This window comes from Trachypithecus francoisi, unplaced genomic scaffold, assembly GCF_009764315.1.
Source record: "Trachypithecus francoisi isolate TF-2019V2 unplaced genomic scaffold, Tfra_2.0 Lachesis_group14, whole genome shotgun sequence".
NCBI lineage: Eukaryota > Metazoa > Chordata > Mammalia > Primates > Cercopithecidae > Trachypithecus > Trachypithecus francoisi.
This window is the reverse complement of record NW_022681459.1, coordinates 20282977-20298909: the sequence shown is the minus strand read 5'-3', so window position 1 is coordinate 20298909 and position 15933 is coordinate 20282977. Positions and strand designations below refer to the sequence as shown.

The following is a 15933-nucleotide window of genomic DNA, read 5'->3' as shown; positions in this document are numbered from 1 at the left end:
AAACTACATGAACAAATGTATTATTGCCAATACTGAAAATAAGGAAAATGGCCCTCCACGAGGGACAGGTTATGTCCACTCTGTGGAAAATGTGGCAGCCGTCACAAAATGGGACCTACGTAAAAATGACGTGGAAAGAAAACCACAGCATATGTGGAAGTACACAAAGAAAAAGGCAAGTCGCCAATCTGAATAATATACTATTTTTGTAGGAAAACAAAATGTTTTTAGTGCAGGCATTGAAAGGAAAATTTGGAAGAAATACAATCAGGTTATATGTAGGTGTGGAACTATGATAGGAGGACTCAGGGAGGGAATTTTACTTTATATGCATTGATAATGTTTGAAACTCTACAATGATCTTGCATAGGTTCTATAATCATAGAAAGATATAAAATAATAAACAGACACAAAAACATAATTTAAAAGAAAAACACTGGCTGGGCACAGTGGCTCATGCCTGTAATCCCAGCACTTTGGGAGGCTGAGGGGGGCAGATCACCTGAGGTCAAGAGTTCAAGACCAGCCTGGCTAACATTGCAAAACCCCATCTCTACTAAAAATACAAAAATCAGCTGGGCATGATGGCAGGTGCCGGTAATCCCAGTTACTTGGGAGGCTGAGACAGGAGAATCACTTGAACCCAGGAAGTGGAGAGTTACAGCGAGCCGAGATTGTGCCATTGCGTTCCAGCCTGGGCAACAGAGCAAGAGCCATCTCAAAAAAAAAAGAAAAAGAAAAACAACCGGTGTTGCTGAGGCCACTGGGACACACGTTCTCGGGCTCTCCAGGTGGGAGTGTAGATTGATTCTGCCTTGCTGGAGTGACCTACTTGACAAATGCATTTGCTGATTCTACCCTGGAAGTTAATCCAAGGAGAAACTGATTTAGAACATATCTATGTATGTGCAAGGATGTTCATTACTGTATGATTTATATAAAAATGTTGACGGGGGATGCAATGTTCATTTATAGGGAGATATTTCAATAAATCACAGGGTAGGCCAGGTGTGGTGGCTCAGGCCTGTAGTCCCAGCTACTCAGGAGGCTGAAGTGGGAGGATCGCTTGAACCCAGGTGGTCAAGGCTGCAAGGAACTATGATTGTGCCACTGCACTTCAGCCTGGGTGACAGAGTGAAAACTTGTCATAAATAAATAAATAAATAAATAAATAAAATCACAGGATAGCACACATTGGGATCCCCAGTTAAAAGAGTTATATAAGGGTACATTTATTGGCACAGAAAGGTATCATGATATATTACTAAATGAATAAAGCAGACTGTAAGCCTGCCTGTATAGTTTAATTCCAATCTGTATCATATATTTGATTATATGTGTGCATTTGCAAAGAAAAAAACCTGTAACTACATACATCGGGTTATCATCAGCAGTGGCTTTCTCAGAGTGGTGAGATTATAGACAGTTTTTGTCTTCTGCATTCTTTTTAAAATGGTCTAATTTATTTACAATGAGTACACATAATCCCTTTATTATTCAAAAAAAATGATGGGGCCGGGCGCAGTGGCTCAAGCCTGTAATCCCAGCACTTTGGGAGGCCGAGGCAGGCAGATCACGAGGTCAGGAGATGGAGACCGTCCTGGCCAACATGGTGAAACTCCGGCTCTACTAAAATAGCCGGGCATGGTGCCGCTCACCTGTAGTCCCAGCTACTCAGGAGGCAGAGACAGGGGAATCGTCTGAACCCACAAGACGGAGGTTGCAGTGAGCTGAGATCGCAACACTGCACTCCAGCCTGGTGACACAGCAAGACTCCGTCTCAAAAAAAAAAAAAAATAATAATAATAATAATGAAGATTTCTATTTCAAAAATTACAATTGAGAGTAGCTGCAAACTCTCCCTTTCTTTCCCTCCACAACAGTTTCAAGGTAGAAATGGTGAAGCCGTCATCCTGGTATCACTGACTATGAATGCCGTGTGTAATGTGTGGATTGCCACCCAATGTCTGTGAATCTTGTTTTAAAGCTTTAACACTGTTTCAGTTGTGAATCATGGAATGTCATTTGATCTACAATGGCCAAGCATGATTAACAAATTCTCAACATGGGGGCTCTTTTTAAAATTCTCTGTGGTGTGTATGTGTTTAATTTAATTTATTATTATTATTTTTTTCCCACACAGAGATTGGCTCTGTCACCCAGGCTGGAGTACAGCGGTGCAATCTCCACTCACTGCAACCTCCGCCTCATGGATTCAAGCGATTCTCCTGCCTCAGCCTCACAAGTAGCTGGGATCACAGGTGCGCACCACCACGCCTGGCTAATTTTTGTATTTTTAGTAGAGACGGGGGTTTCACTATGTTGGTCAGGCTGGTCTTGGACTCCTGACCTTAGTGATTCACCCGCCTCAGCCTCCCAAAGTGCTGGAATTACAGGCATGAGATACTGTGCCTGGCCTAATTTTAAAAGCAAACAAACATCCAAGTTTTTAGGGGAAGGGGATGGAGTTATTCCAGCTGAAGAGGCTGTTTAGGGTTATCAAGGCTGTTTAGGGTTATCAAGGCTGTTTAGGGTTGTCAAGGCTGTTTAGGGTTATCCCTGCATGCAGTCATGCCCATTGTGCCTTTTTACAAGGCCCATGGTAAGCATTTTTCAAATGAACGGATTGATTTTAAAATCTGAGTGTAACATTGAACACATTCTGGAGTCTTTCAGACAACGGCAGCATTAAAGATTGGCTCTCTCTCTGTTCCTTGTCTTGTTGAACCATCTCCCAAGACAAGATTTAAGATTTTGGTGTGAGGGGCAGCAGTTTGTTGTGAGCATCAGCTGTTGCTTGGAAAGTAAAATCCCTTTATTTTTTCCAATTCAGGTGACATGGGGCCACGTTCCATGGCTCACTATGTTTGATTTTCAAGTGTGTTGTGATTTAATGGTCCCAGGAGTCAACAGGCTTCCCAGCCCAGGTGTTATGCTGCCACCTGGTGAGGGGGGAATGTGGGGGTTGGGAGGCACAGAGCCAGGGCTGAAGACCTGGGCCTGGTCGAGGGAGGTGCTCGCCCCCACCCCACACACACCCCCACCCCAGGGGTTGAGACATTGAGGCCAGAAGCTTTGCTGGATGGGACAGACTGCAGGACAACAGCTCACTCCAGCCTCACCACCTGCCCTCTCTTTTGTTGGGCTCAATTCCCTCCTCTGTGCTCCTCTGTGGACCCCAAGCCCTTAGCACAGGCCTGGCACTAACTAGCATCCCTGAGAAAATGCTCAGCAAAAGTTCAAAGGACTATTATTGCTACAGCTACTACTATGACTGTTTCTAGAGGTTTGCTTAAAGCAAAACAAACTCACACCTGTGGTATCACAGATCCTGCATTCCTCATGAGGGCCTGCCCCGCGGCTCTCCCGAGTAACAGCTGAATGGAATGGGAATCATTCCCTCAACAGAGGAAACGCAGCTCCCACCCAGAGCGTGGGAGATGAGACTTGCCCGTGGACACGTCTGCAACGAGAATGGTTCCAGGAGCTCTGCTGAGCCCTTGTGTGCCTCATTGAATCCCACGAGATCAACACAGTTTACAGATGAAGATGTCAAGGCTTAAGGAGGTAAAGCACAAGGTAAGGAAGCTAGGAAGGGTAGGGTAGGGATTTAAAGGCAGAGGCCTCCTGATGCCAGGGCTCTCTACCAGGGCACAGCGCCGCCCCTGTGACACCCTGTCGCACTGTCCTGGAATCAGCCGGCAGAGACAATGTCTGTGGAGATTTGAATTCGCCCCGTGCCTGGCTGTCATATCAGTGAGCTAATATCAGCTTTTCCTCCATCTGGCCAAGGGTGGGCAGGGACAGTGGGGCAGCTGTGGGAAACCAGGGGGAGGGGAGCAGGGGTTTGCTGGTGGAATCTGAGAAAAATTGGTAGCACTGCTCCTGTCTGTATTTAAACATTTTATATTTTGTTAATCATGAATTTTTGCATCAATTTTGATTTTATATATATGTGTGTGTATATATAGTTTTGTACTATATATATGTATGTGTATATATATGGCAACTATAAATATATATATATAGTTGTTTATTTTTTAATTGAGACCAAATCTCACTCCAGGCTGGAGTGCAGTGGCGTCATCTCAGCTCACTGCATACCTCCACCTCCCAGGTTCAAGAGATTCTTGTGCCTCAGCCTCCCGAGTATCTGGAACTATAGGTGCCTGCCACCACACCCAGTTAATTTTTGTATTTTTAATAGAGACGGGGTTCACCATGTTGGCCAGGCTGGTCTCGAACTCCTGACCTCAGGTGATCCACCCACCTTGGCCTCCCAAAGTGCTGGGATTACAGGAGTGAGCCACCGTGCCCAGTCTTTAAAAAAAAAATTGTATTAAAATATTCTTTATTATGATAGCTGAGTATTTTTTGGGCCCCCTTCAATTTTGTGCCCATAGAAAGTGCCTCACCTAATCCTGGCCCTATTTGCTTCTCAAGGCCCACTTTCTTCTTAAGAACCAAGTAGCAAAACGCAGTTCAAATCTAACTATTGTATTTTACTTTGGGAGACAAACTTAATTAACTTAATCAGAATATTTTTCTGACTCTGTCCTGTCAACCAGTGTGAAACGGCAAATTAATTAATGAGTCTGAACCAAAACATAGTTACTCTTTAAAACGTTAACATTAATAAAATCTTGGTTCCCCTGCCTTTCCTCCCTTTCCTCCTTTCCCTTCCCTTCCCTTTCCTCCTTTCCCTTCCTTCCCCTTCCTTCCCCTTCCTTCCCCTTCATTCCCTTTCCCTTTCCCTTCCCTTCCTTTCCCTTCCCTTTCCCTTTCTTTCCCTTTCCCTTCCTTTCCCTTCCTTTCTCTTCCTTCCCCTTCCTTTCCCTTCCTTTCCTTCCTTTCCCTTCCTTCCTCCTTTCCCTTCCCTTTCCCTTCCTTTCCCTTCCTTTCTTTCCCTTTCCCTTCCATTTCCCTTCCTTCCCCTTCCTTCCCCTTCCTCCCCTTCCCTTCCCCTTCCCTTCCCCTTCCCTTCCCTTCCCCTTCCTTCCTTCCCTTCCTTCCCCTTCCTTCCCCTCCTTCCCCTTCCTTCCCTTTCCCTTCCCTTTCCCTTCCCCTTCCTTCCCCTTCCCTTCCCCTTCCCTTCCCCTTCCCCTTCCCTTCCCCTTCCTTCCCCTTCCTTTCCCTTCCTTCCCCTTCCCCTCCCTTCCTTTCCCTTCCTTCCCCTTCCCTTCCCTTCCTTTCCCTTCCTTTCCCTTCCTTCCCCTTCCTTCCCCTTCCTTCCTCTTCCTTCCCCTTCCCTTCCCTTTCCCTTCCCCTTCCCTTTCCCTTCCCTTTCCCTTTCCCTTCCCTTTCCCTTTCTTTCCCTTTCCCTTCCTTTCCCTTCCTTCCCCTTCCTTTCCCTTCCTTTCCCTTCCTTCCCCTTCCTTCCCCTTCCCTTTCCCTTCCCTTTCCCTTTCCCTTCCCTTTCCCTTTCCCTTCCCTTTCCCTTTCTTTCCCTTTCCCTTCCTTTCCCTTCCTTCCTCTTCCTTTCCCTTCCTTCCCCTTCCTTCCCCTTCCCTTTCCCTTTCCCTTCCCTTTCCCTTTCTTTCCCTTTCCCTTCCCTTTCCCTTCCTTTCCCTTCCTTTCCCTTCCTTCCCCTTCCTTTCCCTTCCCTTTCCCTTCCCTTCCCCTTCCCTTCCCCTTCCCTTCCCCTTCCCTTCCCCTTCCCTTCCCCTTCCCTTCCCCTTCCCTTTCCCTTCCTTTCCCTTCCCTTCCTTCCCCTTCCCCTTCCCTTCCCCTTCCCTTTCCCTTCCCTTTCCCTTCCCTTTCCCTTCCCTTCCTTTCTCTCCTTCCTTCTTTCCTTTTTTATTTTAACAAGTGTTTCTGTGTAGCAAACACAGGCTGAAACCTGCTTTGGGTAACACGCTCTGAATTTAGATGACCACAAAATCTATTTTGAGAAATAATGGCTCACTTAATCACTCACTCGTGCCGACACCTAGTAGGTGGGCGCTCAATAAGTGTTTGTTGGCCAAAGGAATGACTACTGGGGACAGACCCCAGCCTCACTGGCAGGGAGAGCCTGGCCCCCAGCACCTTGCCCTAGAGGCTCCCCTGGGCCTGACTGAGCCCCATTCAGCCCCCATGTGCAGAGGATGACTCAGCCGGTGACTTCATTCACCCAGCCTGGTGTTTATCCACTCGCCACAAACCGGTTGATACTGTTTGGAGCTACCCCGAGGTGACGCTCTGCTGGTGGAGAATGACATGCAGTCAGCTTGTGGCCTCTGGGGCCAAAACAGCTGAAACACTGTGGCTTCTGAAGAACCCATTGTCTGCTGGTCAAGCCTGAGGACAAGCAAGGTCCTGGTGCTGTCCCCCAGCTCTCTCCGAGAGACATTTTGGCTCCCGTGTGGGTGCGGGACAGACCACAGCAGGGGGCCCTAGCAGGGCTCTGACCCCATGCTTGGAAGAATAGGGCCTGGCATGGGGTTCCCTCATAGAAGCCCCTCAAAAAACACTGTGGAGGTCCAGTTAGAGCTGGAAGGAGCTGAGGAGTTTAGAAGGCAGCTTTGCTGATTCCAAATGCGTTCTTACTTGGTACCATCTGATGCTGTCATGGGCCCTCGTAATAGATTGCAAGAGAAGATGGGAATGACTGAGCACACACTGGTGCTTTTTAAATTTCTTTTGAGACAGTCTTACCCTGCTGCCCAGGCCAGAGTACAGTGGTGTGATCACAGTTCACTGCAGCCTCAGCTTCCTGGACTCAGGTGATTCTCCCAACTCAGCCTCCCCAGTGGCTGGAACTACAAGCACACCACACCACACCACACCACTACTTTTTTGTATTTTTTTTGTAGAAACAGGGTTTTGCCATGTTGCCCAGGCTGGTCTCGAACTCCTGGGCTGAAGCCATCCTCCCACCTCAGCCTCCCAGAGTGCTGGGATTACAGGTGTGAGCCACCACGCCCGGCCTCACACTAGTGCCTTTGAAAGCAGCTGTCACAGTACACATCACTATGGAAATAATCAATTTCCAGACAATGGAAAAAATTCTGTCAGTGGCAACAAGAAAAGCATCAGCAGGTACAATAGGCACTGTGCTTAATGGTTTATCCCACTGCCTCATTTAACCCACAGGGAGGTGGGTCCTGTTCTTACCCTGACCTTACAGAGGAGGAGACCGAGGCACCGGAGCTCAAATAGCCTACTGAAGTCACACAGCCATGGAGTGGAGTGATCAACTGGAGGCACGACCAAATCAGGCAACACACAGCCAGGTCTTTAAAGGGAAGAGGGAGGAGGGAAGACAGGAAGATGGGAGAGGAGATTGGTGCCTGATTGTGTTTGGACACAGCAGGGTTCTCAGGAGCAGAGGATGGGAGGGGGAAGGTCGAGCATCCATCTCTCCAATCTCCTGTGGCCAGCTCTGTTACAGTAGCCAGCCCCGCATGCCTTCCCCCACAGCCTCGCCAGAGCAATTCATGGTTCAAAGCCGACAGCCCATCATCTGAGTTACTGTGAATATAAAATACAAAAGGCATCTCCAATACCCTCACAGCCCCTAGAACCACGGAGACCATGGTCACAAGTGAATTCAGAAGTTGTCTGTTAAATGGGGTGCTGTAATGTTCAATTGTATTTTTTCCTACACTGGACATCCTTGCACTGATAGAGGCTCATATGTAGGCTGTACCTTCTGCCCCTGGCTGCGGGGAACCAGGACTGCAGAAGCATGTGACTGAAGCCACCAGAAGCAAGCGAATGGAACAAAACCACCACCACCACCGCCACCATCACCACCACCACCACCATCACAACCACCACCACCACCATCACCACAATACAAATACTCTCTTTAATTGGTCCTCTGGGCAGATACAATGTTATCAAATCACCTCCAAGCTTTCTTTACTGATTCTTCACCTGCTCAAACTATTTTTAAAGATTTGAACAGAATGACACCTAATGATCACTGTCTGAGGAGTTGAGGGTTTTTGTTTTCTTGCCTGTCACACTCAGTGGTGACCAGGACGAGGAACATGTATGTGTTGAAGGGTGCGGGCTGTGTGAAGCATCCCTTCTGCCCCATCCGCAATCCTTGACATCTCGCTACCCACATTCTTAGATCAGGCTCCACCAGGTCTGGAAATTTTGGAAATAAAAATCAGATAAAAAAATGAAAAAGTGAAACTGAAAAAAAAGAAAGCTAAAAGTGAAATGACCTAAAAGAATGACCCCATGGTCTCAGGGTATTTTGGCTCAAGAAAGTGGCAAGACATTGACGCCTGGATCATGGATTGGTTAGACATGCAATGAACAGAAGCAGCCACAGCCAGACGTGGGGCGGGCACTGGGGTGCAGGTGGAGTGCACCCGCCTTGCTCCAAGAGCTGAGGGGAGGAAGGAAAATGACCCCTCTCCACACTACAACAATGATAGAGAGGACAACCCTTGGGGGCTGTCTTTCTTCTAGACAGAGCCTCATTTCTTTCTGTGTCCAGCTGCTACGACTTCCCTGAACTGGCTTCAGCTTCTCCTGTCTCTATATCTTCACGTTTCTGTTTTCTCATCTGTAAAATGGGGATAATGCTGGTGCCTACAAAATGAAAGCATATATGTAAAATGCTTACAGCACTGCTTGGTGCCCAATAATACAATGAATTCTTTTTTTTTTCTTTTCTTTTTTTTTTTTTTGAGACGGAGTCTCGCTCTGTGGCCCAGGCTGGAGTGCAGTGGCGCAATCTTGGCTTACTGCAAGCTCCGCCGCCTCCCGGTTTCACGCCATTCTCCTGCCTCAGCCTCCCAAGAAGCTGGGACTACAGGCGCCCGCCACCATGCCCGGCTAATTTTTTTTGTATTTTTAGTAGAGTTTCACCGTGTTAGCCAGGATGGTCTCGATCCCCTGACCTTGTGATCTGCCCGCCTTGGCCTCCCAAAGTGCTGGGATTACAGGCATGAGCCACCGCACCCCGCCAATACAATGAATTCTTATCAGCACGATTTTTATTTTTATTTCTAGTAGAACTGCTCTGCCATTTCTGCAATGAGTAGCTTCTCCTTCCCACCTGCCTGCCCCCAGGTGAGTTAGCTTTTGTTTTTTCTTGCTTTTTAACCTCACAGACGAGTCTTCTCATCTGCTCTTGCAATTTTGAAGTCTCCTGGTCATATGACTTTGGCATTCTCGAAGGAGTTACCCACATCACTTAGAAGCTTCTGGGACACAACAGCCCTTATTGAATCCCAGTGCTGGGAGCCTGTTTCCTGGGCCCCGTGGCCTGCCTTGGATTGGTTCTCCAGGTACAGGACCTGTCAGGGGCATCTGTCCTCGATCTCAGGCCACCGCTGCAGAGGGGCCTGTTGGAGAGTCACTCATGTCCATGAAAAACACTCAGCAAAAAGATGCTGACGATGTTGACACAGGTTCCAGCAGGGTCAGAATGTCTAGTGTCGGCGTGAAAACACTGTGAGGCGGCCAGGAGGAGAAAGTCTCCGAAGCTGTGCCCTCAGAAGCCGTTTTCTCCTCGCACCCCACTGCCCTTGTCTGTCAGCTGCCTGCTTGCTCACTTTCTGAAACTCGAGTGACAAACCTGCCACTGTCAGAGGATCTGTCACAGAGGTGGCCTTGCCTCTGCCACTTCCTGTCACCAGTCTGGGCCTTTCTTGGGGCTGGGGGCGAGGCTGCCGAGAAAGTTCAGGTGACTCAACTACAGCCAGGTCAGCCAGCAAGGGATTGGTCCTGAGCCTATCTCTCCTGGATACCACCCGCAAGGACAGACCACAGGCTGAGCGGAGAGCCTGGAAGAGACCAGAGCACCGAGATTTTCCATGGGGCAGAAGAACATGCTCAGCTCTGGGTGGGGACCTCCTGTTGGGATTCCCATTCCCTGTCTCACCAGGACAGAGCAAGGAAGCAGCCTGTGCTTCCCCAAAGCAGGCGCTAGTCCCTGGCCTTGCTGCCTCTGACCACCTCTGTGGCTTTGACTGTGGTTCCCGACCATCCTGGGCCTCAGTTGCCTTATTCAGTAGGGAGAAGAGACAATGGATGATTTGCGAGTGCCTTTGCCTGCCAGCATCCATGAGACTCAGATACGATTTGGTGTCTGAGGCCTTGGTCCCAGGTAGTGGCCTACCTGTGTGCTCTGTCCTCTGTGGTCACCGCAGAAGGCTGAGCATGGACATAAAATGCATTCTTTTTGCTTTCAATCAAGGCATTCCTGCCCCCGCCACCACCCACCACACACACACACACACACACACACACACACGCACAAGTGTCATGCAGCCCGTAGAGTTTAAGGACTTGGAATATTCAGCTGCTTGTCCTGAGCTCAGAGCCTGGCCTCTCAACAGCAGCAGGAGGGAAGGGGAAGGTTTGCGGAGAGCTCTTAATCCCATGTGAGCAGAAAGAATGTGGCTTGGTTTCTTTTCAGGCATTTCAGCTTTTACGCTGGGCTTAGTTAAAAATGACAGAATGGGAACTGCTTAAGAATGATTTCCCAATGTCTCCATAAATAACGAGACTAGTTTGTGTGTAGGTTTCGAGGAAGATCTTGCTACTCCAGTTTTGCACTCTAACTGAATCTTACTTGGAAAGAGTATTTCTAACATCTTTCCCCACAACTAAAATCTGCTGGATAAAAGTGAATTCACGTTTTTGAAAAACATGGCATTTTTCACCCCATTGCTTTGTGAGCCTACTTCAGTGAATGTGGTAATCTTATTGAGTATGTATTGGTGTGCAGAAGAGGGAAGAGGCAGTGAAGAAGCAGGAAAATACCTTATAAGGAAAATATACTTTCCCAGTCAATGCACTGTATACCCAGCGAGCAAAAGCGTCAATTGAATGACTCTTCTCAACCATCACCTTGCTTTTGACAAGTTCATCAGGTATCTTTCTATGGCAGAAAGAAAAGCCCCTTTTTTCCTGGCTGGCTTCCTCAACACAACAGGAGGCTGCAGGGGGTCTAGTTAGCAGGCTGAGGCTCTCTTGTTCCCAGCCTCACCTGAGTACCTAAGCATTCAGGAAAGACCAAACACCTCAAAGCAGAGTGCAACATGGAGGCACTGTTGTTCATCATCTACACTTCAGTAAGTGGAAATATTTTCCATGATTGGAGAGGAGCCTCTTCCTCGAACGAGCCGCTTACCCTCTAAGCTGTATATATCCCAAGGTTACAGTTTTATGCCTAGTGTCATCAGTTTTCCTTAGAGGAGAACATCTGTAAATAGACCATCACTGCGGGCTAGGCAAATCCCATCGTGTATTTATTCTGCTCTCTGTTTACTGATTGCTCACCTGGACTCCAATAGATATAACAACATAATTTCTCAGCGCCTTGTGAATTTTCCCATTAGGTTCAGTTTACTCTAATTGCCGGGACCTCACTTTGGTGGTTGGCTGGATGCAGGAAACTTCTTTGGCAGTGAGCCGTTTTTTGGTTCCTTCTCATCTTGCTTCTGAGGTGTTAGAGTGCCTTTCTCCAAGAACCTTACTAAGACCCTCCCAGCTGTCCCAACCCCTTCAAAGACTAGCTTACACTTGTTCCTTCTGCACAAAGCCCACTCCAGCTAAAATCAAGTAAGGTGGGCAATTCAGCTAGCTCCTTTGCTGGTGTGACATAGCACTGAAGATTTCTAAAAGCAGCTCCATGCTCTAGAACCCACATGTCTAAGCTTAAACTCTGTGCATGCAGAATACACTGCCCTGCCATACACAGATGTTGAGCAGTCTGACTTTGCATTGTGGACACTGTATATAATTACCTTTTACCTGTTTCATCCTACAGGACTCTTCAATGCTTGCTGGTACTATTTTTCAGGATGTAAACTCCTTATATAGAGCAAGTCTGCTAATCTTGCTTGGCACAATGGCCAAAAACACACTGCATGCAGGCAGATAAGTATTTTGATGGCACCCGAAACAGCCCCATGTATCCTTGCTAAGTTTATAGCCTTTGACCTTTCTGAAAAGCATAAGCTGTGGTTTTCTTGATTAAATAAAAAAAAAATCACACACATACAGTGTCACCTTTCCTATAAGGCATGGGCTGCTTGTTCCCATTTACAGGTAGAGACGGGCAGACCCATTTTCTGCCCTGTAGCTTTGTGCTTCTTTTAGAGATGATGTCTGGAATGACAGTGGCATCTAGGTGCTGGTGTTGGACTGTGGGAGAAATTGTTTGTTTCTAATCCCTTAGAAGTATTTTTGTTTCAAGGAGAACCTGAATTGCTTTTGATTTCATTGATCTTCACTTTTTTCCCCTGCCCCTTGCCAAGATATAAGGTAAGCAAGAACAGGCGTTGACTAAACAGAAGGCCAGAGTTCAAATCTACAGAACTTTTTATGAAAGCTGGTGACTTTGCTGGTGGCAATCTAGGAAGCATGAGAAATCCTCTTTTGGAATGAGTTGGTGCACAGAGCACCTTCTCCCATGCCCTCTCCTGACTTCTTAAGGAAATAGACACGGCATGGTAGCCAGGCAATGCCGTCTGTCCAGCCACCTCCCACCTCTTCCCCCACCTCCAAAGTGAGTGCTCATTTTCTCTAAACGTATATATGCCTCAAGTAAACCAACATGGATAAAATTGAGTAAGTCTCTGGGTTTTCTTTAATTTTCATCAGGTAAAAGGGGACACTACTTCTCTACTACTCCCCTACATTAAACAGTGGTTGAGTTTCATTAATAACTATGCAGTGTTTCAATACTGCAATGTGAGCAGGTCAGCCTTCCAAGTTCTTCTTAACAGCACCAAACAGACAGAAGAGCTTTCTTGTCCTCTTAGGTGAAGACAATTCCAATCTGATTTAAATGATAGGGTAGGTGGGTGCAGCAGTGGGAAGCTCATACTTGTGTGGTGTTAAGCTTCTGTCCAAGGATATAGAAAAGGTGGCTATTCCAGAAAGATGTTGAGCTACAATTTTATGATAAAGGTATTGCTTAACCCATTTTCCAGGGGATGAAGTTGTAGTTAAAAGAGACCTATGCCTGAAGCTTGGCAAAGAATGAATTCCTGGAATTGCCTCTCTCCCTTCTCCATTCCATTCTCTATCCCACCCACCCACTTACCTACAATCCTCACATTTCCCACGGATGCCTGAACTTGAACTACAGTTCATTGGATTATTTCACAAATCAGGAAGTCACGTTTTAAAACGTGGGACCCCGGTCATTTGCCTACCTACCTTCACCCCGAGGTTCTAAATCCACTAGGATACAAGGACTTTTTTATTACCAAACAAATCAGGCAAAAAATGTAAAAAAATCAGACTTTAAATGTTTTATTTTGTTGATTCTGTACAGCGTCAGGAAACAAGGTTAGAAGTAAAATAAAAGTGCCAATTAAATTCAGCTACTACCAACAACCAAAACCTTAAACGCAGAAAAAAATCAAAGCAAACTGCGGAAAGGTCATAGCATAACCTTGGGTAAAGGAATTTGTTAACGTCTGTAACAAATCGAAACTGACTACCTATGTAGCTCTTCAACTGCAAGACGGCGAGAAGGAAGACTTGCGGGCCGCGCTGGTCAAGGGCCCGGCCCGCTAAGGAGCAGCGGAAAGCGCCTTCCCGCCGTGGCCACCGCAGCTGGGATCCGCCGAAAAGCGAGCGGTTCAGGGCTCCCGGTCCTCCTGCGTGTCTTTTAATGAGAACGTTAATTAGCGATCTTGACAGGACGGCGACTGTGAAACGCCTGGTTACCTATTTTAGTAAATCGGGAACACTGCGTGCAAGGCGGTTGGTTTTCGTTTTTAAGCAAACTTAAATGTTGGTTACTCTACTTTTGGGGAAAGGGAGGCAAAAGGTGAATCTCGAGTTCTAAGTTGCCTTCTAAGAAACCCCCAGGATTTAAGAGCGAAAAAAACACTGGTTGCGCGAGTGTTAAATACAGTTCTCCAAACAGCTGGTCTACAAAAGCGGACCCAAGTTCCAACCCAGCGCATCCTGCGTTGTCCTCCTCCCTACCCACCGCACCCGGACGCTGACCACCTGTCCACCTAGGGTCCGTCCGTCTGCCACGTCCCAGACCGTCCGCACCGCCTAACTGGTCTTTTTCTGCCTCTTGAGGTCCGGCAGCCTCCTTTGATAGGACCTGGCCGGCGGGAACAAGGGCGCCCGTGGCCTCTGGCCAAGGAGAAGGAAAAGAACCACCCCTCCGGCCCCGCCGCTGCTCGAGCGCAGCCCCTAGTACTGAGAGCCGGAGTGCTCCGCTCCGGGGAGGTCACGCTCGGGGATGGCCTCTCGCCGCACCCAGGGCGCGCCAACCACGGCATGGCGCCCTCAATTCTACATCGGCCCCGCGAAGCGCACAACTCCAGGGACAGGGAGAGAGATGTGCCGGGTGAGAGTGAGCACTTTCTGCCTAAAGACGCTGGAACCGACCCAGAACCCCAAACAGCCCCGAGGCGCCCTCGAACAACCGCTCCGGTCACTTTAACTTCCCAGGGGTGGGGGCGGGGAAGGGGGTGCCCGACAGTCCCTTGCTCTGGACTGGAAGGTTCGAAATGCTCTCCTTGCTCGGCCTCGCTCTCCCTGACGCAGGGAGCAGGAGCGCGGAGAAGCTGAGCGGAGGGAGGCCGGGCCGAGGACGCGCCCCAGGCCCAGGCTGGCCCTCACTTGGAGAACTGCGCCTGCACCGCGGCCAGGCCCAGACTGGCCGGGACCAGGTGCGGGAACTTGCACACGGCGCAGGTGCAGAGGCCGGGGCCGCCTGTGCCGCCGCCGGGGAGAGCGAACTGGCCGCATGGCGGCTCCTCCAGCGCCAGAGACAGGTACTTGGCGGGGCGCAGCGCGTCGGGGGGTCCCACGGCGCCGGGCGCCAGCAGCACGGAGCCGGGCGCGGCGGCGAGCAGGGGCAGCCCGGCCAGCAGCAGGCGCGGCGCGGCGGGCCCGGCGCCCTCGCCCAGCGCGCGGCGCAGCTCCTGCAGCGAGCTGCCCAGCAGTAGGATGTAGTTGCGGGCGAGCAGCAGCGTGGCGATCTTGGAGAGCTTGCGGCCGGGAGCGCCCTGGCAGTGCGCCGCTGAGTAGGGCAGGATGACCTCGCGCAGCGCGTCCATGGCCAGGTTCAGGTCCTGCATGCGCTTCCGCTCGCGGCTGTTGATCTTGCGCCGCAGCTGCTGCTGCTGCTCCTCCTTGGCGTCCGGCCGGGCGCTGCTGCCCGCGTGCGCGCCGGCCCCGGGCCCGGGGCCTGGAGGCTCGGCCGGCGCCTCCGGCTTCTCGCGCGCAGCCTTGGGGAGGAGGGGGGCCGTCGTGGAGGAGGAGGAAGTGGAGGAGGTGGTGGAGGAGGAGGAGGAGGAGGGCGGCTGCCTATAGCCCACCAGCTCGTAGAGGGAGGCCCCGAGCTGCACGTCTCCTGGCCGCTGTGGCCGCAGCATGGTCCCGGGGGCCGCGTTCACGCGCGCCTGGGAAACCGCATAGTACATCTGGGAGGCGGTGGGGGCGGCCAAGGACGCCCTTCAGGAACGCCCCGGGGTGGGCCCGTCGGCAGGCCGCCCCTCCCAGCGGACCTGCGCTTGGGGAGCCGATGGTGGGGCCCTGGCCCGCGCCCTACCCCTTTAAACCCGGCTTGGGAACCTGCGGGGCAGCGGGCGGCGGGGCGCAGCCAATGGAGGCGCGAGGCCGGGCGCAGCCGCGTGTTCATTGGCTGCTTGCGCCGGGGCCGCGCGGAGGTGCGGTTGGCACCGCTCTAGGAGGTTATTGTGAGCGCCTGCGCCAGCGGCGCAGGACAGGCCCACTGAGTGGAGTAAGGGCGCCTTTTAAGGCAAGTGGGGCTGTTGAAGGAGGACTGGTCGCACTGGTCAGGCTGCAACTCACGCGCCTTCCTCCAGCAACTGTCTACTCAAAAACAACCTCCCCCATCCTTTTTTTTTTTTAAACTGTGATCACCTATTCATAACTTAAAATTTACCATCTTGATTTTAGACTACTGTTTAGTAATGTTATATACGTTAATGTGCACATTAAATTGATTTAAATTAAATTCACATTGTTGTACAACCA

General features: G+C 49.8%; 1 protein-coding gene across 1 annotated transcript; it reads right to left on the bottom strand.

Moving 5' to 3' along the window:
• Positions 1-13193: 13193 nt before the first annotated feature.
• OLIG1 (oligodendrocyte transcription factor 1) lies at positions 13194-15531 on the bottom strand. The gene has a single exon (XM_033232346.1). The coding sequence runs from the start codon at positions 15354-15356 to the stop codon at positions 14547-14549; it is 810 nt and encodes a 269-aa protein (XP_033088237.1). The 5' UTR covers positions 15357-15531; the 3' UTR covers positions 13194-14546.
• Positions 15532-15933: the final 402 nt, after the last annotated feature.